This window comes from Cololabis saira, chromosome 5, assembly GCF_033807715.1.
Source record: "Cololabis saira isolate AMF1-May2022 chromosome 5, fColSai1.1, whole genome shotgun sequence".
NCBI classification, from domain to species: domain Eukaryota; kingdom Metazoa; phylum Chordata; class Actinopteri; order Beloniformes; family Belonidae; genus Cololabis; species Cololabis saira.
The window spans coordinates 22,080,103-22,103,987 of NC_084591.1; the positions used below are offsets into that span (position 1 = coordinate 22,080,103).

Here is a 23,885-nt window from a genome sequence, read left to right on the forward strand (position 1 = left end):
GCTACCACTTCAGTCATATCACAGCTTATCTGATCAAACATGATGGCAGATAAAAAACAAAAGCTTGTGAACAATAGACATGATAAAACAACCGTTCATATGACCGAAGTTTAATATAACTTTTTTTTTTCTAAAAAAGCTTATAGGATGTTAAACACATGCACAAAGAAACTGATGTTAATGTTACACATTTTTCAAAAAAGCACAACTACTGTATAAGGGGGGAAGTTTTCAGTATAAGGCATTAGCAAATGCATGTTTACATTAACTGATCATCAATGATCATGAATGTATACTCGTGTGATAGCACTGACATGTTGGATATTACATATAAGTGCATGGGGGTTGCCGTGGCATAGTGGGTACACCAATCCTTGTCACACCTCAAAATGCTCCTGGGCAGGTCACTGAGCCGACGTTGCCCCAGCCGCCTCAGTTATGCTGCAACCACGTGTCTTATATAAATCAGAGCAAATTTTGGCCAACATAACCTTGTTTTAGTGTCTGCGATGAAGAACCTTGCGTTGTATCAAATTTAAGAGTTCAGAAGAAGCTTTTCCTCCTATTTTCTCAATGACATCTAATGATGTATCCCAAAATGGCATGACCAAATTGTAAATATTATAAATTAGGACCTTTAACATTTATTGGAATTTGAAGGAAAATATCCAATTTGGAATGATCAAAAAGCCTATGAATTCTGAAGGTAGCAGACATAATTTGAACCAGACATATCAAATATCTTTGCCAACTCAAAAGAAATGTAATAATTTAGATCATTTAGAGCCCATATATATATTTATAATATAAGATTATTAAGAATGTTCATTATGATGCAATTCAGCCTGTTGAAGATGGATCAATAGTACTCCATCTCTCCAGGTCAAAACAGGCGCTTTTAACATGATCAAGCCAAAATAAATTTAAAGAGAGACACTGTTATTTGTACCTCCATCATGTTTTTCCGGATGCCTTGTGTCAAGGTTATTGTACAGGCTGGTCAGTTCGTGTAATGATGCTATTTACGATTAACACTTTGACCAAAAATATGCTCAAAAGATTAATTATTGATTAGAGTGATCCTATAAAAAGAAAATGGAAATAAGAAATGACTGCAATTTTTTTTATAAACCGTTATACCCGGAAGCCCCTGGTACAGGGAGTAAATGTCATTTAAGAACATAAGCCTGAGATCAAGCTGAGCATAATATAATTATACAATTTGGAGGGGATGTTGCACCTGGAAGAATATGTTAAACATGACACTTCATAGAAATGTAATGCCTTTTCCCAGTTCAGTGCAAATCTACTCTCCGCTGACCCTGCAATGTGAGCTTGTCCATGTCAATCCTAATAATTCCTGTAATGAGTCTTGTTTGACTGTTCACTGAAGTAGAGAACATATTATATGGCCTCAGGCTCTTACTGCATTACTAAGGTCAATTTTAAATCCAGCCCTCACAATAAATCCTCCCTCATTCACCTTAAACCGCAGCAAGGCTCTATCACCTTCTCCGACTCTGACTGCTGGAGGTGAAGGAAAAGTTGTTTTCTTGTTTTGTTTCATTTTACTATTTTGACTATACATCTGGTTTAAATTCTTATAAGCTCTTCTGGAATTCTGAATGGAGTTAGCAATAGTCAGTGATGCCGCTCCCATGGCCGCATACAGACCCAAGACTCCAGTGTCTGAATCTGATGAGAAGACAGGCTACGGAGGCTCTGATATGTCTGGTTGCTATGATTGTTACGGTGATGGTAGCAGCATAACACCCCGTGCATCTGGAGCTCTAACTGGCTACGAGACTCTAGATGCTCCACCACACTATGACTTCTACGCCAACACTGAGGTGTGGGGCCGACGGAGGCGCTTCCGACCATCTCTGTATCAGCTGCATGCTCGCCCACAGGTGAGGAACTGCTGTTATTTATCTCTTCATACCAAAGCTTAAGGAAGAAATAGTCGAACACTTTTGTGACACACACAAAAATACTTTTTCCTGCCATTTTTTTCATCTTGTATACTTTTACTAGAGGAACTTTTTATCTGTATCGTTTTCTTTTTATTGTAATTTTAAATGTATTGTATTGTGTCTATTCTTTTTGAAGCACCGTGTGGCATTCCCTTGTCTGTGAAGAGTGCTCTAGAAATAAACTTTTACTTACTTACTTGCTTGCTTGTAATAAATTAGTAGGGTTTCAGGTCATCATTTATTGGAAGGACATCATGAATTATTTTTTTCTTTTTCTTAAGAAATTCTGTGATGAAATCTCTTTTATAGTGCCTCTCCTGAATAATATAAATATATACGTAATTAAAACAAACTAAGTGTAATTGCTGTTATGGCTCCATCACACTCCATTGTCTTATCAGCTGCCAGTCGTATTATTTGGAGCTAACAGGACTTGGTTTGACTAGGATGACTCCGGACCACCAATGTATGAGGACACAACAGCTGGGCAGATGGAGGAAGGAGATGGCTCAGAGGAAGAAGGAGATGGACAAACTGAACTGCCACCTGAACCACCTCGCTTTGGCTGGATCCAGGGGGTCATGGTATGTACAACAGAGGGTGTGCTTCGGTTTGCTAGGACATCTTTGACTGGTGCATCTTTGAATTTTAAGATCTAGTTCTATAAAACAGCACACAACAAAACGCTTACATCCTCCACTTTTTATTTGTGGATTTGTGGAAGACGAATGATTTAAAATGTGAGTGTATTTATCTGTATTTGTCACAACTGAACGATAATCTGAGTTATTGTGAAGGAGTTGAATAAAGTTTGACTCACCAGACTGTTTTGTTTCACTTTATGTTTTATCATGCGTATGTATGAAAATAGACCCTTTCATTGATATTGATATAATTAGTAAAATACAGACTGCAATGTGAAGCAGTCACCAGTACAAGATTACACTTTTATTTTTTAATAATCCATGTGGCCTCTTAATAATATTTGTAAGATGTTGCTTGGCTTTTTGTAGATCCGCTGCATGTTAAATATCTGGGGAGTGATCTTGTTCCTAAGGATGCCTTGGATAACAGCTCAAGCTGGTATAGGTATGTCCAACTAAACTTACTTTTACTTACCCTGCGTTCACACTGAAAGCGTCACGGGAGTCATAGGCGTCTGGCTGCCATTCATTGTCTATGAAAAACGGGCGTCGAGAGGCGGCGGGGGCGGCGGGACCGGCGGGAGCGGCAGGAGCGTCGGGCGGCGGGCGCGGCGCGTCAATTTGAAAGTTGAAAAATCTGAACTTTATGCAAATGAGCAGCGGCGACGCCGAGGCGTCGTCCAATCACACACCGGGATTCCCGAAGCGAGAACTCTCAATGCAGATTGTACTTTCATGTAGACACAAACGTACACTCATTCACATGCGTACAGGAGCAGAGCTGTGCACTAATAAACTTATTCTATCAGGAATTAATATATTTCATCCAGCAAAATGACATTTTGCTGGTTTGACTGCCGTTTTACCTGAACTGATCACGTGAAACACATATCTGATGGGTGAGGAGCTGGATGGTCCCAACGATTTTATTTGCTACATTGATCCAACAAAAAATAATTAAAACCCGTGCTTATTAATCACAAAACTCAGGTTAAACATCATGACTAAATCCGCTCCGACCCGGTGTGTACTGATCAGCGCAGACAGACTGCAGCTTCGCCTGAATTATGGTTCTGCGTTAAATCGACGGCGTAGCTGACGGCGTAGGGTCGCGGTGCGGTGTGCGTCGCCGCGTATCCTACGCCGTAGGTTCTGCGTTGGTGTGACGCGGAACCATAAATCAGCCACCGGGCGCAAGTGCTCGCTGGGTTGATGTTGATCCGCGGACCAAACTTGTTAAAGGAGCATCAAACTCACTCTTATCTACGCGGAAATAACACTAAAATATAAAGAAGGCGTCCCAAAGTGAGATCTATGGTGAAATATGAAAATTAAGATGTGTAGTTATATGTGCAGGCTGTTCCCACTGTTCCCTTCAGTTCTGCAGCGCAGCTTGAAACCACGCCCACCGCCGCCCCGCTGCAGGCACTGACGCTTTCAGTGTGAACGCACCAAGCGGCGAGATGCTGGCGTCGGGACGCCCGTGACTCTTTCAGTGTGAACGAGGGGTTACATTTTCATGTATTTGAGCCGCTGCAGATGATGAAGGAAATTTGAAATAGTGACGAAGCTTGAGTCAGGCTGTTTTTGACCCTCCATCAGGTCTGACCTGGATGATCATTCTGCTGTCCTCGTGTATAACTGGGGTCACTGGTGTCTCCACCTCGGCCATAGCTACCAATGGCAAAGTCAAAGGAGGTTTGCTTGTTGATACAAGTCAATATACTATCTTTCTCACTGCCAGTGAGTCATCATGTCATAACCACTTTCCAGTCCTCCGCTTGTATCCTTAGGTGGGACTTACTTTTTGATCAGTCGCAGCCTCGGCCCAGAACTCGGTGGGTCCATTGGTCTGATCCTTGCCTTTGCCAATGCTGTAGGTGTGGCTCTGCACACTGTGGGCTTTGCTGAGACGGTCGCAGACCTCTTGAGAGTGAGATGCATGGATTGTGTTCAAGCCCCTTCTTTTGTAAAACTATGAGCTAAATAGTAGATTTATGAAACGGTCATATTCTTCCTCAGGAAAATGGAGCTACCATGGTGGATCAGACCAATGACATCCGCATTGTTGGTGTCATCACTGTCACATTTCTACTGGGCCTTTCAATGGCTGGCATGGCATGGGAGTCAAAGGTTAGACTGATGAGCACATGGTGAACTTCTCCATTTATTTGTACAGTGGTGGAAAAGAAGGTGAACCCTTTGGCATGAACTGGTTTTCTGCATTGATTTTCAGTAAAATCTAATATGATCCTCACATAAGTATACCAACATTTACTGTTTGTAGGGTTTATTTGGTGTTTCCCTTTCCATATTAAAACACAAAAAACTGTCACTGCATGGACAATATGCTTGTATATTCTGCCTTCCACAGGCTCAGGTTCTGTTCTTCCTGCTCATCATGCTGTCATTTGCCAGCTATATTGCTGGAACGGTCATGCCTCCTACACTACAGAAACAAGCCAAAGGCTTCTTCAGCTACAAAGGTACCCGTTTAGTCATCTTATCATAGGTTCCATTGATTATTGGATACCCATGGAATCTTTGTTGATCATCGGTTCATATCAATCAGGACAAATAACATTGACAAGTGATGCATACTCTTGGAATTTAACTTTTTTGCCATTTCACAACTGGGAATTAAAATCAAATTATGTAGGTTTTGTACAATTTGAACAACACAACATGTTTAAAGGTTTAAAAAGCTTAGGTCATTTTTAGCAATTAGGGATTTTATTGGGGTTTTTACTAATCATTTTAAATTTTTGTGTGTTTAATCAATACTGTGTTTGTTTTAGTCTCTGTCTCTTTCTCTGTGAGTCTCTGAACATTTGCAATAAATGGGGGGTTGGTAGTATAGTGGCTGCAGAGATGGGTTTGGGTCTGGAGGACCCAGTTTCAAGCCCTGAATAATGAACATTTCACCTTTGACAGCGGATATCTTTGCTACCAATTTCTTGCCGAGCTGGCAGGGGCCAGATAGCACTTTCTTTGGGATGTTCTCCATTTTTTTCCCTGCCGCTACTGGCATACTGGCAGGAGTAAACATCTCTGGAGATCTGAAGGTAACGAAACTTCCAGTTCTTTCTTTTTCTTTTTTTTCCTTTCTTTCTTTCCATCTCTCTCTATATATATTTATCTAATTTTGTTTTCCAAAGTCTCAGTCATGTAAAACACCGGTGATGCATAGCTATTAAGTCTGGTGCATCTTGCACATACATGGACATACAGTATCTCTACCTGCACGTGACACTTGAGAAATCACTGTTAAGCTTTATGTTTGTGTCTTCACCTAGAATCCAGCAGTGGCTATCCCTCGAGGGACACTTAACGCAATATTCTGGACTGCACTGTCCTATCTCATCCTCACTGCAACTATTGGTAGTGTTTGATCATTTTGCTCTTTTTTAGTACTCTAAGGGCCTGATTTACTAAAGGTTTGCGTGCGTAAAAACGTGTGCAAACTTGACATCACCCGCAAACCAATGTGCAAGCTGATCTACTAACAGCGTGCAAAGAGGACTGCGCCTCTCAAATGAGCAAAATAGCACACGCTATTCATTTAGTACTTTTGCCCTGATGAATAATCAATATGGGGCGTACCCGCCAGAAATCGCTAAATACTGGGAGGGGAAAATGCAAATATGTCCATTTACCACGCGCAATGAGATTTACCAAGCCTGAAAGTTTTTGCGGGTATTGTGATTGCGTCTGTATTTAATACGTTCGAAAGGAAGGTGCTAATCTGCCCAGCATTACGCAGGGATGCTTGTTGGTGCCTGATTTGAGGACTGGGGTGGGGATGGCTCAACTTGTGGTGAGGATTCTCCACATGCAAAAGGAGAAATATTTTATTTGAATGTTAAATCGAGTATTATTCAGCAAAAGGTTGCCACAGGAGGCACATTCATTTTTGTATTTGTGATAATAAATAAATCACGTGTTTTCATGGAGAAAAAAGAGTTTCTTATTGTGCGCCTGTTCTGCAGTTGGCTCTAGCGTGTCATACCCCGGCAGGTGTTGTGCCGTATTCAGCACCCCTGCCGTGAAAAGCACCCCCTCGTCGACATATATTACCCACAGATCTCTTATTCACAAGTAAATGTCAAAAAGGACTAAATGCTCATGTTTAATTTACTACAAATGACAACGTACACACAATGACAAAAATGATATTCTCATTCCGTGTCACGTTCTGTTTAGCGTCCAGTTTTGTGTTAATGATTCATGTTTAAATGCGCTCATGGATTCCACAATAGTCATACTTTCCCACAATCACAGTCACAGATAACAAAAATCGGGTAAATGGTTATTGATGTCATTAATTAATAGCCTGCTTACTGTGTTGTCTTCCATAATATTTGTAAATATATATAATATAAACTCCTAAGTATGTGTTTGTGTGAGTGTGTATATATAAATATATTGAAGTGTCAGTGTGTTGTTTTTTTTCTTGGTCTACTTATCATTGAATATACGAGGGGGTGCTTTTCACGGCAGGGGTGCTGAATACGGCACAACAATTTGCCTCTTCCACTAATATCTCTAACTCCAACTCGTCAAATTTCATTTTGCGCTCGCAAACCGTAAGACACGCAACACCTAATTTAAATACTGCGGTTTGCACCTGTTATCAATTGTGCACGCAATCTTAGTTGATCACCCGCAAAACACACAACAACAGCACGTGCAAACTTTTTCAGTGCACACGCAATTTAGTACTCTTTATTTAGGATCTTAGTAAATCGGGCCCTAAGTATGTGTGCTTTCATTACTTGTAGTAATTATTCACATCTTGAGCAGGAAATGGACATGCGGAAGCTTGGTTTGAGTGAATAATAACCTATAATTGATGACACACTTGCTCTTATATATATTTCTTACACATTCAGCAACAGGAACAATGTTAGACATTTGCAAAATTGTACTACAGTAGATGTTTCTTTTTTGACCTTCATTTTCAGTTAAAATAAATCTTGTTTCACTATTTATTCAGTTTGTAAACTATCTTACAAAACAGAGGAGGTATGTTAAAATTTTCCATATTCAAATACATATACAAAGTTGTGTTTCTTTCACCACCAGGATCCTGTGTTGTGCGGGATGCGTCTGGCCTGGTAAACGATACTTGCCCACCGTCCAGTGAGGACTGCGTTGGTTTAGCATGTAAATATGGATGGGACTTCTCCGAGTGTATCGCAAATAAGTCCTGCCCTTTTGGCATCAGAAACTACTATCAGGTCTCAAGCTCTAAAACACATAATACACATAAGTCAGCTCTTCTTTTTCTCTACACCTTTGTTCTTCTGAGTAATGTTGAAAGTTTTACTATATACGTGTTTCGTCTAAATTTACTGGAAACATTGCTGTTAATATTTATGTTCAGTAGAGCACGGATTTACTGCAGATGTCATTTGTTTTAATGTACATAGGAAGAATAGATTGTTTGCTATGTATGAGAATTGTCTAAAACATTCTTGGCAAATAAGCTGTGCACATCTACAGTATACACTTGTTGTTTTTTTATGTGATTTTAACAACATTATCAATAACGAGGAATTGTGTCTGAAAGGATCTGTTACATCACATCATACAATCAAAGCACAAAAATGCGGCAGACTTTTCTTTCAGGAACTGAAAGAAAGGTTTAGAAATAATGTGGTCCTCCTGTGCACCCAGTCAATGAGCATGGTGTCGGCCTTTGGCCCGCTCATCACTGTTGGAATATTTGGTGCAACTCTGTCGTCTGCATTGGCATGCCTGGTGTCTGCTCCCAAAGTCTTCCAGGTACACACTCTAATTTAAACTGCTGTGGAAACAGGGTATTTGGGCATTGAACGCAAGATTTTCTTACGTACGTCTCTTTTGTTCTTGATAGTGTCTCTGTAAGGACCATATCTACCCTCTGATCGGCTTCTTTGGCAAAGGTTACGGCAAAAACGATGAACCTCTCAGAAGCTACATCCTGACATACATCATAGCTATCTGTTTTATCATCGTCGGTAAGAATCTTTGTAGAGATTTAATAAATCAGCCCCAATGGTGATGATTTCTAGTCACAGCGAGCTGGTGAGGCAGATTTTTTTATTGCTAAATAAGCAGTTTTCTCCTGTCGCATGGTAAATCAATTTTGAGTATTGTTATCAACAGGGCTGCACATAAGTGGGCCGCCAGAGCGCATGCGCCGTCAAAATCCCCAGTGCGCTGTCAATCTTGTGCTGCAAAGCGCTTTTGCGTACCAACAGCTGGGGCTCATATTATTGGTTGTGGCCAGACCAGAATACTAATATTAAAAAATGCCACTCAAAGTTGGTACTGGGCTGGCCAATCACAGCGCGTCCGTTGCTGCGGTGGGTTGCGCAGGGAGAGAGGTAAGGAGCAGCTTTACTGAACAAACCCTGACACGTCTCGTCAAAATGTCCAAGAAGCAAGCGCCATTAAGTAATTATTTTGGCGTTCCACCACCACCAACTACAAAGAGAAGTGGCTGCATGATGTTACGCGGCGACGCGCACCGTACGTTCGCGCTCCCGCGTATCCTACCACGTAAGCTCTGCGTTGGTGCAACGCGGAACCATAAATCAGCCGGAGTCCGTCACTGCGTGCAGCAGTTACTTGCTCACAGTTTATGAAAACCCCAAATAAAAAATAAATTAGAGAATATTTTATGAAATCAATAAACAATCCCATCATCAAAATTATAACAAATAAAGGTTTAACATATCTTGCTTTGCATGTAATAAGACTAGGTAATATATTAGTTTCACCTTTTAAGTTGAATTATTGAAATAGATTAACTTTTACACCATATTCTAGTTGAATTATTGAAATAAATTAACTTTTACACCATATTCTAGTTGAATTATTGAAATAGATTAACTTTTACACCATATTCTAGTTGAATTATTGAAATAAATTAACTTTGTAAAGGACCATATTGAGCCATTCATCTTTATAAGTGAATAAATATCGTTTTGCCTATAACTTATTCCTGCATCCCTCTTTTATCGATCCGGCGAGACGGGTCACCGCGTTTTTGGAGGCCCAAGTCACATATCCAGGGGCTCCTCTGAGCACCAGACCAAAATAATTATGTGCAGCCCTGGTTATCAATGTGTCTGTTGCAGAAATAAGGCAGGAGCTGAACTTAATCACAGAGAAGAAATGCCAAAAGCAAAATATGTTCATCATAGTTGTAGTGTTTAAAGCTAATTAGCCTTATCAGTGGGAAGCAGCTGCCACTACTGCAATTCATGATGTTTCATTTCATTTAGGTATATTTGCAATATACACATACTGTACATTAACTAGACATATTTTTGTATTTATACTTCTTAAATTTAACATACTTTTAATATCTGGGTTATTATAAGCACGAACCATGCAAAAAAATACATCATCCTAAAACAAATATGTGACATACAGTAATAAGCATTAAAATGTTTATGGTATTAATATATAGCAAAATATATACAGTATAAGTGTGAAGTTGTCTCCAATACACATTTAATATGAAAAAGTATTTTGTTTTTTTCCGCAAAGAGCAAGAAATTAGTATTACTTACATGTATCATCGTTACGCCACACACATCTTCACACTCAAGTGTGTGTTCTCGTTCTCCTAATGTATTCCCGCGAGACTTCCATTGTCCCCTAACATAGTATCACGAACGCGCCCTCTGCTGGTGACAGTTAGACACTGCATCACCAAATTTTTCAAACAATAAACAAACCTTTTCTTATCAGACAACACACAGACAATGTTCAAGACACTCATGAGCTATACTTAATGCAAGTAATATTAAACATATAAATAATAATGTGGGTATATAACCGATGGCTCTGTATGCCACATACTGTATGATAGCTAGTGGAGTCTGTCAGTCTCAGGACTTAAATTAATAGTGTATCTTTTCTGTGTCATATCCATAACAATACTTATTCATTGTTTTATTATTGTTATTGTATTATTTTACATTGCCAAGTTTTAAAGAAGTGTTATTTATGTTATAGTACATTACCTGCTGCTGCTTCACCCTAAAAAGGATCTCTCTTTTCTTTTTGTGAAGACATTACAAGAAACATAAAGGACTTTAGACGAGAAAAGTGTTGCCCATGACTGCTTGTCGGAGATGTCTGTATCCAACATAATCATTTTCACTTTCTCCCCTTTTGCCAGCTGAGTTAAACGTCATCGCTCCCATCATCTCCAACTTCTACCTCTGCTCATACTGTTTGATCAACTTCAGCTGCTTCCATGCTTCGATCACAAACTCACCAGGTAAATTATTCATATATGATACTAATTACAGATACTTTTGTATTAATGCATGAATGGGTGGAAGTTAGAATACATGAAAAAAATGTATTGCAAAAATAAAAGACTACATAAATAGTGGGATGATTCATCGCCTCAATTAAGTTAAAACATTGCTGAAATGAGCAAAAATAGAAATGATGAAAGGTGTGTGTTTAAATAGTTCATTCTTAACCTTTTCTAGGTGCTACAAAGCATTTTACAATGTATTTTTCTTGTACACCTGTTAACACAAATGTACTCAGCGCACATCTTATTAGATGTGCACTCTATATAAAGCAGCACTTTGTTTCTACAACCATATCCCTGTGGGCATATCTGAGGGTATTGTGGAGTTCAATGTTATGACCAAGGACCCTTCAACACTTGGGGAGGCTGGAGAATTCCCACCGATTGGAGAACAACCCTAAAAAGTAAAACTAAACCGAAAAAGCAGTCATTAAGTAACAACAGACACCAAACAATTAGCATGTGACTTGAACCTGATGTCAGTCAAGCTGATCAAAAGCTGATCAAACATACAGTTCCTGATACGAAAAACCTGAAAGGATGTCATATGATGAGAGCACTAACACAGATCAAAAGAGATTGTAGATCATGACACCATAATGACTCTTATTGACTGAGCTCGTATTTCTTGAGTGATTTTGATGCCCTTTCAAAAGATATATTAAGACGCCAGCTGTTTACAACCGTTAGTGGTATTGCACTTTGTATTCATAACATGACTGCTGCCACCTGCTCATGTTCCATCCCCAGACTGTATTTGAACAATGGATGCAGTTACTCCCTGTAAATTAATCTGCATTTACATCAGCCTTATTTGGTCCACTTTAAAGGGACCGGAGTTTTCTTGCTTGGAAAGTCCTGTTTATTTGGGGAGGCGTGATTGTGCGATTGAAATTTGATTTGAATCAAAGAAGTGGACCTTGGTCCACCTAAAAACATCTGTTTCAAACTGAATAATTGTAGCAAGGGAACTTCAAAGTGAGGCATTGTGGGTAAACACATCTAAAAAAAAATGTGTGTTTAGCGTAGTTTCCAGGTGAAATGGGTGAATGAGGACAAGGTAAAAGCTTGGATAGAAGTATGGTCAGGTTGCTGTTCGACACTCACAAGAGCAATGAACTTTGCAAACTAACTACCACAGAAGCAGCGATGCATTAATTAATAGATGAGCGTGTTTTCTTCTTCTTGTTTGTCTTGTCCTCTTCTTCAGTAATTATTGGTGCAGTGCCACCACAGGCGAGGAAGGGGTTCATTTCACGAAGGGCATTGTGAAAGCAAACTCGGACCACCTGAATGTTGCAATTCCAACTGAGCCGAGTCCCCAGTCTACTCGGCTATTGGGTGTGAAAAGTAAACGACCTTAAAGTGCAGAGCTTCAACTGGTCACTAGGTACTAAATCCAAATGATTTATTGATAAAAGATTGAATATTCTCATCAAATGTTAAAAATACATTTTAAGTCATTATAATACCCATCATTGTGTTGGTGGTCATTCTGAAATTCCATATGTAATTACACATAAAATATTATCATTTTAACATTGCAGCAGATGTGAGTTTTCTTGAAGTCTGTCCTCTTCAACAGTCTAGTATAACATGTTTTATTAATATTTGGATTCCATATGCTGGCAGAGAGGACCAAAATCAAGTGAAACACGAAGGGACAAGACTCCTAGAAAGATATGACAGTGATGGGTGCAGTGTGTATAGTGTGGTGACTGTTGTAACGTCTGTGTGATGTGTCTTAGGGTGCTTTCACACCTGTGGCCCGTTTGTTTTGTTCCGATTCAGGGGCTGAATCGATACAGTTGTTCCGTTTCTCGTTTGTGGAATTTGTGTTCACAAGGCAAACGTCTGTACCGTTTCAAAGCTGATAACAAATTCCATGCGCGAACCATCTGCTCTCTGATTGGTCAGAAATGAACATGGAAGGAGTTTCCTCTTACGCACCCCGGGATAAACAACCATTAATATTAATATTAATGGTATTAATGGTATAATAATTAAAGTTAATATTATAGATCCATGTAAACAACACGCCCCTTTCAGCGCAGCGCAGACCGCAGCCGTTGGCTTTGGCTGATTTATGGTTCTGCGTTACACCAATGTAGAGCCTACGGCGTAAAGTACGGTGTAGGCTCTGCGTCAATTTAACGCGGAACCATAAATCAGGCTTATGCGCTCGGCGCAGAGCGGAGCCCGGCAGCGGACGGGAAACCGCCTGCCGCAGCCGGGTTTGCGCTGCTGTTCAATTCGGGCAGGATTTGCGCTGCGCAAACCCTGCCCGAATTGAACACTGTTTAATTTCATACAATGTTTAATTTGTGCTGTGCTGGGACAACATCTCGCACGTCCAATAGGAGAGAAGGGGGTGGAGGCTGCACCAACTCCTCTCCTTGCGCCGCGGCAGCACACACACAATGAATGGAGTTGTATCGGTTGCTGTGTGGATTATGTTCTCACTACAAATAAAAAAAATGAACCGTTTCAGGTCTCGATTGGAATCGGGCCGAGACCCCGAGAGAGCGCGATTGCTGTGTTCACATATACCAAACGTTCCGATCTTGAGGGGGAAACGTTCCCTGTTCTGGTACAACTGCTTGAAACGGTACAGGTGTGAAAGCACCCTTAGTGGTGAAGTGTGTTGCAGTAAAAAAAAAAAAAAAAAAAAGACAGACAGACAGACATAAAAAGAAAAGGAAGAATATAAAACGTGTGTGAGAGAGAGAGAAAGAGATAGAGGGATACAGGTCTATAAGGTCTGTAAGTACTTTTGAATGTACATGCTCATACATACCTACACACACACACACACACACACACACACACACACACACACACACACACACACACACACACACACACACACACACACACACACACACGAGGGAAAGGTACACATACACTCTTAAGGATATAATAATAATATTAATAATAATCATAACAACCACAATAAGAAGGCTAGTTATTATCATCATCCCTGCCAACGCCCCAAGCCGCCCCGAGTCCCCCACGAGCTGTTTCCACCCATGGCAGGGAAACCACATTACTTTTTATACTAGTATTAAAACGGAAATGATTACTGAAACTTTGGCCACAAGCTGTGGAATCTTGTTGAGTAATAAAACCGTGTGTGCTCCACAGGGATATTATCAATCATTAATTCATTTCTTTTCATTTTTGTTGTGTGAAATGATCTCTTGTGGTTAAGTTCATCAGCACAGAACAAAGTGCATGTCAAGTATGAGTCAACAGGTAGATGGATAACAAATGCTTGAAGAATCAGATGAAAAACAAGAAGGATGGTTTTCAGTAACTTTTCATGGATTTGTCTGTTGTCAAAGCGTGATCCAGTTGTGCTTTTCTCATCAGTGGTATTTGTAGGCTTATAAAAATACAACATTATATTTGTCCCGCCAATGTCACCAGGTTGTGTGTGTATGTGTGTGTGCAGGTTGGCGTCCGACTTTCAGGTTCTACAATAAGTGGCTGTCGCTGCTGTGCGCTGTGGTTTGTGTCGTGATCATGTTCCTGCTAAAATGGTGGGCGGCCCTCATTGCGATTGGTATCGTTATGTTCTTTTTGGGATATACACTCTACAAAAAGCCAGGTAAACCTACACACGGCCGGCCAAATATGCCACAAGAAGTATAGCACTGGACAGCTGCTTCATTCAGTGTTTTCACTGTGTCTTAGCTGTGAACTGGGGCTCATCAGTGCAGGCGGGCAACTACAACATGGCTTTGAAACACTGCTTAGGCCTCAACTCTGTGGAAGACCACGTCAAGAATTACAGGTCAACGAGGAGCTATAGTTTGCATTCTTGACATGACACTGAACTCCTCTTTCTGTCAGTTCAATCCTGAGTTAAACTTCACTTGCAGATTGTATTGCAGTGCATTAACAAAGGAGGTTGGTACAAGTGAGAAGGATCGCTGTGCAGCGAATGCCAGAGAAAATCATTGAAATGCTTCACAACAATGTTCCTCAAAATATCTTCTCCTGCTTTTTCAGTTCATAATTTCATGAGCTAATTCAAGGAATCTGAAGGAATTTCAGTCCATAAAGAGCAAGAGTGCAAACTAAGCAGCAACATTTGTTTATCAGTAGCTGATATATACTGTACTTTCTGAATGTGATACTGCAAAGCAGCTGCACTTAATCCAATGCACACCTGTTTATGCCACAGACGTTCAAATGATTACAACACATTTCTAACAACATTCTGGAAATGAGTGTTAAAGGAGAAGAATTGTTACATTGAAGTTGAGACAATTTAGGTTATGATTCAATGAAAACCCTCTCGTTCGCTAAACTAAACTCGCAGAAAAGACAGACAAGCTGTGGACAAGATGTTTTTTCCTTCTTAGTTTTTATTCTGAACTAATCCCAGGTGGACAAAAAGGGAGTGCAGAGGGATGAATAATGCATAAAAAGGCATTGTAGGGTAGCCATAGAAAGAAATACTTTGGCAAAGGCAGTTTACTGTTAAAGCCACTATTGATAGTGATACCACTTCTGGCCACATGGGGGCTTAATGGGCTGCTGTGCCTACAAAAGACCCACTGACAATACTGCATTACACAGTTAGGATTGTCCTGCATATCTTGTGATACAACTCTGTCCCTCTGATGGTTCACTTCAGTGTCTTACACCAGGGCCTGACACATGACCTTTCTTCTAATATGCTACCCCGATGTGGACAGATGTTGTAGTGCTACACAGGGTTGCTTTAAATTGTAGCTGAGTGATTATGGTATGGCATTCTTGTTTAATATTAGAACAATAATCATTTACACCCATAACGCATAAGAAAAACTGGACACAAGCTTGAAAATACCATAACTTCCCTTTGACAAACTTCTTTTTCATGCCTGTCTGAAAGAGGCTGACATGTTCCATATCTGAATCTTCCAGACCCCAGTGTTTGGTGCTGACAGGTCCGCCCAGCAGTCGTCCAGCCCTGGTAGATCTTGCCAACTGTTTCACAAAGGGTCTCAGTCTTATGATGTGCGGGAATGTAGTCACAGTGAGTACAACTCAAATGCAGCATAAACTAAACATTTGATGGCCTTACACCTGTGCAATACATTTATTGTGTCTATTTGTCTCTCAGACCAGGTCCTCTCCATCAGTTTTAGAAAACGCAAAGAGCGACAGTCATGTCTCCTGGTTGAATCAAAGGAAGATCAAGTCCTTCTACGGAGGAGTGCTGGCCACAGAGCTGCAGTCTGGGGTGAACATGTTGCTGCAGGTCAGTTACAACTCACACGATAGGTTCTACTTGGCTGATTAAAAATGAAAAACCAACCCTGGATCCCTTGATCTTCAGTCTCAGAAAAATAACTCGGTAGAAATTGGCAGCGTTTACTCAGGATAAAAGGCTCCCAAAGGAGTCAAAGGTGAACAGGGCCATGCATATTTTTGTTTCTGTTACCTTAAAACATCTCTAAAACTGCTGCTGTGGACCTTTTTGAAGCAGTTATGTTAGATGAGTGTGTAGAATTCTCCACTCTGTGCTTTGTTCATAATGTGATTGATAAAGTTACACTTGGGAGGTTACTAGCATGAGTATTGGACCAGTAGGACAAAGCTGAGCCTTCACGTTCTTCTTCCTGTGCTGCTGTCTGTCCACCAGGGGGCGGGTTTGGGTCGCATGAAGCCAAATGTTCTGATGATGGGCTTCAAAAGTGACTGGCACAGTGACTCGCCTCAGGCTGCACACAACTACATAGGAATACTGCAGTAAGCACATTTTGAATTGTAAACACAGAGTCAAAAAATAAAGCAATGAAGACGTGACTACATTCAGTTCTGTTATACGTTTCAGTGATGCATTCGACCTTCAGTATGGTGTGTGTGTGCTGAGGATGAGAGAGGGGCTGGACATCTTTTGTCCCTCTCAATCCCAAGGTAAGAGTCTTTATTCTTCTCAACACATGTTGCACTGATAAATTACTTTATCATTAATTAATAACATTTTTGGATGCTTTTTGTCAGATTGGGGAAAACATGGTGGGTGGATGTAAACCGGTCAATCCATCATCCTTTAAGTGATTGACTGCAGGTGAATCCAGACACATGTTCCTGCTTTTGTTTCCAGTTTTTTCTTATCCGTTTCAGTTAATCGTGGCTTTGAGGGAGATGCAGACAGTGCAAACCCCATTTCTACCCCATCACGGATTCAAACAAGGCCCTCGTGTATGTCAACATATGCATGTATGTAGTCTTCTCTGAACTTCACAGACATGTAAATAATAATGATTTGTTTGCAATTAAATTCCTTGCAGCTTCCAGCGTTGTTGAACCCGAGCCTCAGCCCTCTACGGTGTTTCAGAAAAAACAAGGAAAGAAGACTATCGATGTGTATTGGCTGTCCGATGACGGGGGTGCGATTATATCTTCCTTCATCTCTTACTTCTGGAATATCACATCAGGTTTACCGTGTCATCATTTCTGTGTGTTTTGTCCAGGTCTGACACTCCTGCTGCCGTACCTGCTGACCCGCAGGAAGCGCTGGGCCATGTGTAAGGTCCGCATATTTGTGGGAGGACAGACAGACAAAAAGGAAGAACAGAAGAACGAGTAAGAGCTGGGAGAGATTGATAGACTTGCCAGTCCTTTCAAATAATACACACGTTGGATGACTGTTTTTTTTTCAAACAAAAAGTCACAGAATGAAAATAAAATGTAGACAATTGGACATTTTAATTTTTTCTTCAGTGAAACATCTCAGCAGGAAAACAAAAGGTTCAGCTGAAACATCCGAGTTTTCAGTTCTGATTTAAGTGAGGCTACAATCAGAGTTTGCAATTGACCTTTTTCCCAGAATCTCAGTCCCATTGTTGTCCTTCTGCTAAATAAGAAAGCTGCAGGCTGCGTGAGAAAACTTCCAGCGTTCATGGCACATGATGAAATAGCTGAAATCACTTTCAAGGTGTTGTGTAATGTATTTAGATGGGGATTTTGTCAGATGAAACTGCAATTACAAAATCAGGACCTCATCAAGCTGAATATAAAACTTGAAAGCACCTAATATTCTGAACTCGTACTCGAACTCGGTAAGGCAAACGTTCCAGCAAATACACAGCAATCAGACCTTTCATCCCCTCATTTGAAGGTATAAAATAAATATTAGGTTCTGCATATGCTAAACGCCTAAATGTATGATGACAGGCATGTAGTCAATGTAGATTGTAGGCCCAGAGGGCTTGAATGTAGCCTAGCCTGAAAGATGGCATATGTCCTTACTGAAGGCTGGTGTACGTCATGGAACTGTATCCACATTTGAACCAAAACTAACATGTTGGCTTTTATTACTCTTTGCCAAAATGTGAAAACTTCCACAACATTGTTATGCCTGACCGATTGGAATGTAAAGCATTGATACACCAAATACAGATAAATGATGGACGATGTCTGAGATCACTCATTTCCCAGCTTTGTAGTGCTGTTTTCCTATTTGACTGACTCAAAGAGACTGAATTACACTGATAAGCAGGCTTGGCCAGCTCTGCAAAGTCATAACAAGAATTTACAACTTAACCATTTTTGTCTTTGTGGGTTTTTGGAGCTTATTTTGTAGAGACTACATCTGAGTGGGTGAAATGCTGCAGTGCAAATGGCAATCTGAAAACTAAAGTAATAAGCTAAACGGCCCTACAAAAGCTCAAGTTGAATGAAAACATTATAATTGGTGTTTGTTTGAAGGACTTGTATTTATAACCGTGTGTAACCGTGTATAAAAGTGTTTTTTTTAACTCTATACTGATTTTATATATGTATGTACATTTAAAGCATTTAAAGCTTAATGAATATATATATATATATATATATATATACTCATTAAGCTTTAAATGCCCTTGCAACAATGAACGGGGACAGTTGTGCTTACAGATTCGTATTATTCCCGTTTCAAAATATGAGAGCATCTATATGATCTCTAAAAAGTTGTTTTCTTTAATACTTCTATTCCCAGGGTTCTCACACTGATCAAGAAGTTTCGTCTTGGTTTTCATGATGTCGAAGTGCTTTCTGACATCTACCAGAATCCTCAGCCTGTCAAGTAAGACAACCGGCGCAAAAGTAGAGCTGCAGTCCCACTGCTCTTTAACACTCCTAAAATCAACGAGGGATTGTTTGGAATATCAACCACCGGAGCATAAAATATTCACTAATGTGGGACCAAGAGGAAAAGAAGAGTCATGTTTCCAAAATCTTATGAATGTTGCATCATCTCTCATAAATTAAGCATGTAATTGAAGGAATAGAAAGAAAATATGTGTTGTGTAAATACACCTGGACCTGAATTTAACAGCTACCGAAACAGTGTTTCGTAAAGTCCCTTTTTTTGAGTAGAACACAAAAATCCCCCTGACCAAAATGCTCTGCTCAGCTGTTAATTTGCTAATTTGGAGGGGGGGGGGGGGGGGGGGGGGGGTTGCTGCCAAGAGCTTAACAAGAGAACATTCGAAAACCTGGGCTAGTGCATCGTTCACAAAAGATGTTTATTACCTATTTTTACAGCTAAACAAACAATACCGATACCACACTAAAAATCTAGGCCGCTGTGCCAAAGATAAAATCTGACTTTACAGCCACTTTGTGGAATAATACCACTTTTAACCACATGGGGCAGCATAAAAAGCATTTTGAGAAAGTTACAACCTCAACTACAACAGAATTCAGTTTTAAGATGTTTTCATGTGAAGACGCACTTCTTCTTACTTCACATTTGTGGTTATCAAGATAGAGCCTTTTTGAAAAGTTCCTCTGACATTTTCTTTTCGCCATTATTACATTTAATTTCTTACACGGCTAAAATACAAAAGCAAATAACCTATTCAAAAGCAATTCATTAGAAAGTAATTGCTTTCAACACTATTGCCAGAAGAGTTCATTCTGAGTCGTATTATTGTTGTGGGTGTTTATATTATATTCGAATAAATCTTAGATGTAGAAGGATCAGATTTGGACAACACTGATTTATGTGTCAACCCCGATGACAGATACAGTACAAAACACAACTCCAGTGGGACAAAGTGGCCTTGCAACATGTGCTGGACCATTCACTCTCACTTGCACGGCGAGGCCGGTTCTAGGGGGGCAGGGGTGGGCTGTGCCCACCCAAACGTGCGTCCTGCCCACCCAATCAAAGTTATGGGGATAATTTATTTTTTTATAATTTTATTTTTTTTATATATATATATATATATATAAAATATCACAGAATACCTGTACCGTTTCTGATTGGGTGGGCACTGCGCATCATTTTTAGACACAACAATGAACGCATACCGCAAAAGTTGTGTGTCGGAGACGTGAGACGTGTTCAGAACAGCAGGCACACTGAAGGCTGATTTATGGTCCGCGTTACACCAACGCAGAGCCCCCGGCGTAGGGTACGCGGCGACGCGCACCGTTCGTTGCGCGTCACCGTGTAACCTACGCCGTAAGGCTGATTTACGGTTCCGCGTTACACCAACGCAGAGTGGTGCGCGTCGCCGCGTACCCCGAGACGCCTCTCTCCATCCCGGCGAGGGCGGAGAGCGCCGGTGCGGGTGGCGGTGCTGCGGTGCCGTGCAGGCTGTGGAGCTGCCAGCCTGCCGCGGGACCTTTTAAATCGACGCAGAGCCTAAAATACATAAAATAAATGCAGCCTCAACAGGCACAAGCCAATGTCCTGTTTGTGCCTCGCACAACAGGTGTCGTACCAAAAAGTGATTTCCTGCCAGAATCTGATTTCTCCCCTGAAAATGGGTCTTTTTTACCTGCCAAAAATGGATTGAAGGCCAAATACAGTTAATGAAAGGTTGTTTCTGCCTAAATATGATTTGATCTCATTCTTGAGCTTCATAATATAAACACTATAGCTCACATGATTGCTTTTAACTCTTTTAAAGGACCATTACAACACAAAATAGGCATTTTCACCTGACAAAAATTGATTGAAGGCAAAATACAGTTAATGAAAAGTTGTTTCTGCCTAAATATGACTTGATCTCATTCTTGAGCTTCATAATCTGAAAATCTGAAGTTTTAGCGCTATCGCTCAACGGGCTGCTGCGCGCGCTCCCGCGGCCAGAAATCAGAAGAAATCAGATTCTGGCAGGCAATCACTTTTTGGCACAACACCGGTGTTCTGCCATTTTTTGCTGCTTTGCCAAAAAAATGCTACCTAATGGTTTTCTACCTTTGTAGAGCTACAATTTTACTTTGTTTTACTCCCTAAACCACGTTCTTTTCCCCCAAGTGGTCCTTGTCTTTTGCCAGGTCGTCATTGTAAATAAGAATGTACTTAATGACATGCCTGGTTAAATAAAGGCCAATGACTGAATGAATAGCAAATAAAGCAATAGAATTGGGTTTTTTTTTCTCTTTATCGTATTAACAAAGTGTAATGCAATTCATGTCATGGGTAGTGTATTTTGAAGGATCAAATACTCAACATCCCATATTATCCATGTTACATCGTGCAAGAAATGATTGGCGGGGCAATCAAACTTTGAAAATCGACTGTGCGCATGCGCAGAACCACAAAGTAGCATTTCTCAGCAGGTAGCAAGGATTGGCAGAATACCGGTCCCAAGCCCGAGTAAATGCAGAGGGTAGTGTCAGGAAGAGCAATTGGGTTAGCATACTGTGGAGAAGATAGATGAACTGATATGATGATAGCATAGTTTTCAATGCATTTCAGGGGTTTGACCCCCCAAAATTTCGCCCACCCTACATTTCAGTCTGCCCACCTTAGTGGGCCTCGCTAAATCCGGCCCTGTTGCACGGCAATGTCTGTAGCTCTTTTTTCATCTTGTTAGATCTACATGTATATCCCCTCATGTGGTCGGAAGTGGTATTGATATATTAAGTGACTTTACAGATAAGACAAATTGGTCAGTTTAAACTCGATACAATTCTAGTTTATCCAACATTGATCATTAAACTGAAAAATTGACCAGACACTTCACTAATACAAATTAAATAAAGTTGTTCTGAAGTAGATTGAGTGTATGTAATAAAACTTTAAAAACTTTTTTGTTTTGTGAATGTGACATTACCTTTCACAGCAGCATCTCAGAAATAATTGTTAATAGTTTTGTGTAAATTTGTTTTTCATAACACACACCGTTTAAAGCAGAAAATGATTCATCAGAAACTCTAAAAGCGTAAATTAATTCAGACTTGAGTAACATAATCAGAATCATAAGCTCTTCTCTTGTCGGGGTAGGTGGCTCAGTTGGTAGAGCGTTCGCCCATGAACCTGAACCTGTCAGTGGTTCGAAACCCTAGTTCTGCCTGTGTCCTTGGGCAAGACACTGAATCCCCCGGTTGTCAGGCCAGCGCCGTTGTGTATGGCAGCTCTGCCGACAACTGGTGTGTGAATGTGTGAATGTGTGCGTGTGTGGGTGAATGTTTGCAGTGTAAAGCGCTTTGGGGCTGTAGGAGTACAGCTGGAAAGCGCTATATAAGTGTAAGCCATTTACCATTTGTTTTTGTGCCCCAGTGTCCATCAGTTTCAGAACACGATCAGTCCCTTCAGACTCGATTCAAACCCCAAACAGGACTCAGACTCTGAACCTCCAAGCCAGCAGGAGGCGCCCTGGATGATCACTGACCAGGATTTAGAGAGAAACATGGCCAAGGTACTACTCAATATGATCACACACATGAAAAACAGTCCCCATTTTCCCTGGTGTTCCTTTCTACTCAAACTATGCATATTGTGTGGACTCCAGTCTCTCCGTCAGATCCGTCTGAATGAAGTTCTGCTGGATTACTCAAGAGAGGCAGCTCTTATTATAATGTGAGAGCATCTTTTAATTTCTATTTTATTTTACTACTTTCTTCATAGAAAATACATACTGCCTTGTTAAAGGGAGTCTCCAGGAAATTCCCTGTGGATGTGAGCAGATTTATTATTAGAAGCTGAAAGTATGGTTGATTTGCTGTCTCTCCTGACAGCCCCATGCCGGTGGGAAGGAGAGGAGTCTGTCCCAGTACTCTTTACCTGGCGTGGCTCGACATCTTGTCCAAGGATCTCAGACCTCCGGTGCTTCTGGTCAGAGGAAACCAGGAAAACGTGCTTACTTTTTACTGCCAGTAACATTTGCCACAGGTCAATGATGACATTCTATTAGCTTTCAAATTATTAATAATTTACCAGGGCTGTAAATCACCAGTTTTGTCACAATAGGATATTATACCAGTTAACTTGATGAAAAGCCACTGACCATACTGTCCGAATGAGTTGGGATCGTCGAACGCGTCATCTAATAGCAGTTTGTTCCACTCAGGGTGCACTTTATTTGATCTTACACCAGGTGCAGGTGCATGAGCTTCCTAGTGATATACTGCCTTCATGTGGTGGAAACTGTATCGCTAGAGTGGCTGAAAAATGCAACACTTTATATTAGAAGCCATTTCAATTCAAAATTCAAAGTACCTTAATAATCCACAAAGAGAAATGAATTGAGGAAAAAAAATGTTATATTTAAAATAATGTTAAAAATAGTAATTTAGAAATTATTCAAGAATCACCACAAAAATCCATGAATCCTTTTATTATGTGCACAGATAATTATTTGTATTTCTCTTTCATTCATGCCCAAAATTAATTAAATTCTTATTACATTTTGGATAAAAAGAAGAAATAATGAAAAAGTGATTGTTTATGAGTACACATGACTTGTCTATAAAGCTGTCATTTTATGTATGTAACTGTTAGAATTGTTGAAAAACAAATGTGCATTTTCAGAAAATATAGAATAAACGTGTTGCTGATTCTGCTGATTTTTCTTTGCATTTCTGTAGTTATGAAATTGGGTATTATACAGTTTTCACTTAATGTCCCTCTACTGTTAAATATATATAATAAATCAGTACAGTTAGTTAGTCATTTCAAACCTAAATAGTGAAACATTTTTGTGTGCACCGTCTTAGTAAAAT

General features: G+C 40.3%; 1 protein-coding gene across 1 annotated transcript; it reads left to right on the forward strand.

Annotated features, from left to right (window-relative positions):
* The first annotated feature begins 1,625 nt into the window (after positions 1-1,625).
* Positions 1,626-23,387, forward strand: slc12a3 (solute carrier family 12 member 3). Its single transcript, XM_061722518.1, has 26 exons — positions 1,626-1,910; positions 2,420-2,557; positions 2,987-3,062; positions 4,220-4,315; positions 4,411-4,550; positions 4,640-4,750; positions 4,992-5,103; positions 5,552-5,682; positions 5,914-5,998; positions 7,703-7,857; positions 8,297-8,404; positions 8,496-8,619; positions 10,797-10,898; positions 14,398-14,553; positions 14,640-14,739; positions 15,861-15,972; positions 16,060-16,197; positions 16,582-16,688; positions 16,774-16,856; positions 17,067-17,144; positions 17,234-17,332; positions 17,417-17,528; positions 18,922-19,008; positions 22,444-22,582; positions 22,676-22,743; positions 22,902-23,387. Exons 1-26 carry the CDS (start codon positions 1,626-1,628, stop codon positions 23,041-23,043), a joined length of 3,084 nt encoding a protein of 1,027 aa, XP_061578502.1. The 3' UTR covers positions 23,044-23,387.
* The last annotated feature ends 498 nt before the right edge of the window (positions 23,388-23,885 follow it).

Bases quoted from the DNA above. Each gene is read 5' to 3' on its own strand.
- slc12a3 (XM_061722518.1), top strand. From the start codon at position 1,626: ATGGAGTTAGCAATAGTCAGTGATGCCGCTCCCATGGCCGCATACAGA. The intron at 4,551-4,639 runs GTGAGATGCATG...ATTCTTCCTCAG, and splicing joins CGGTCGCAGACCTCTTGAGA to GAAAATGGAGCTACCATGGT. The intron at 5,683-5,913 runs GTAACGAAACTT...GTCTTCACCTAG, and splicing joins ACATCTCTGGAGATCTGAAG to AATCCAGCAGTGGCTATCCC.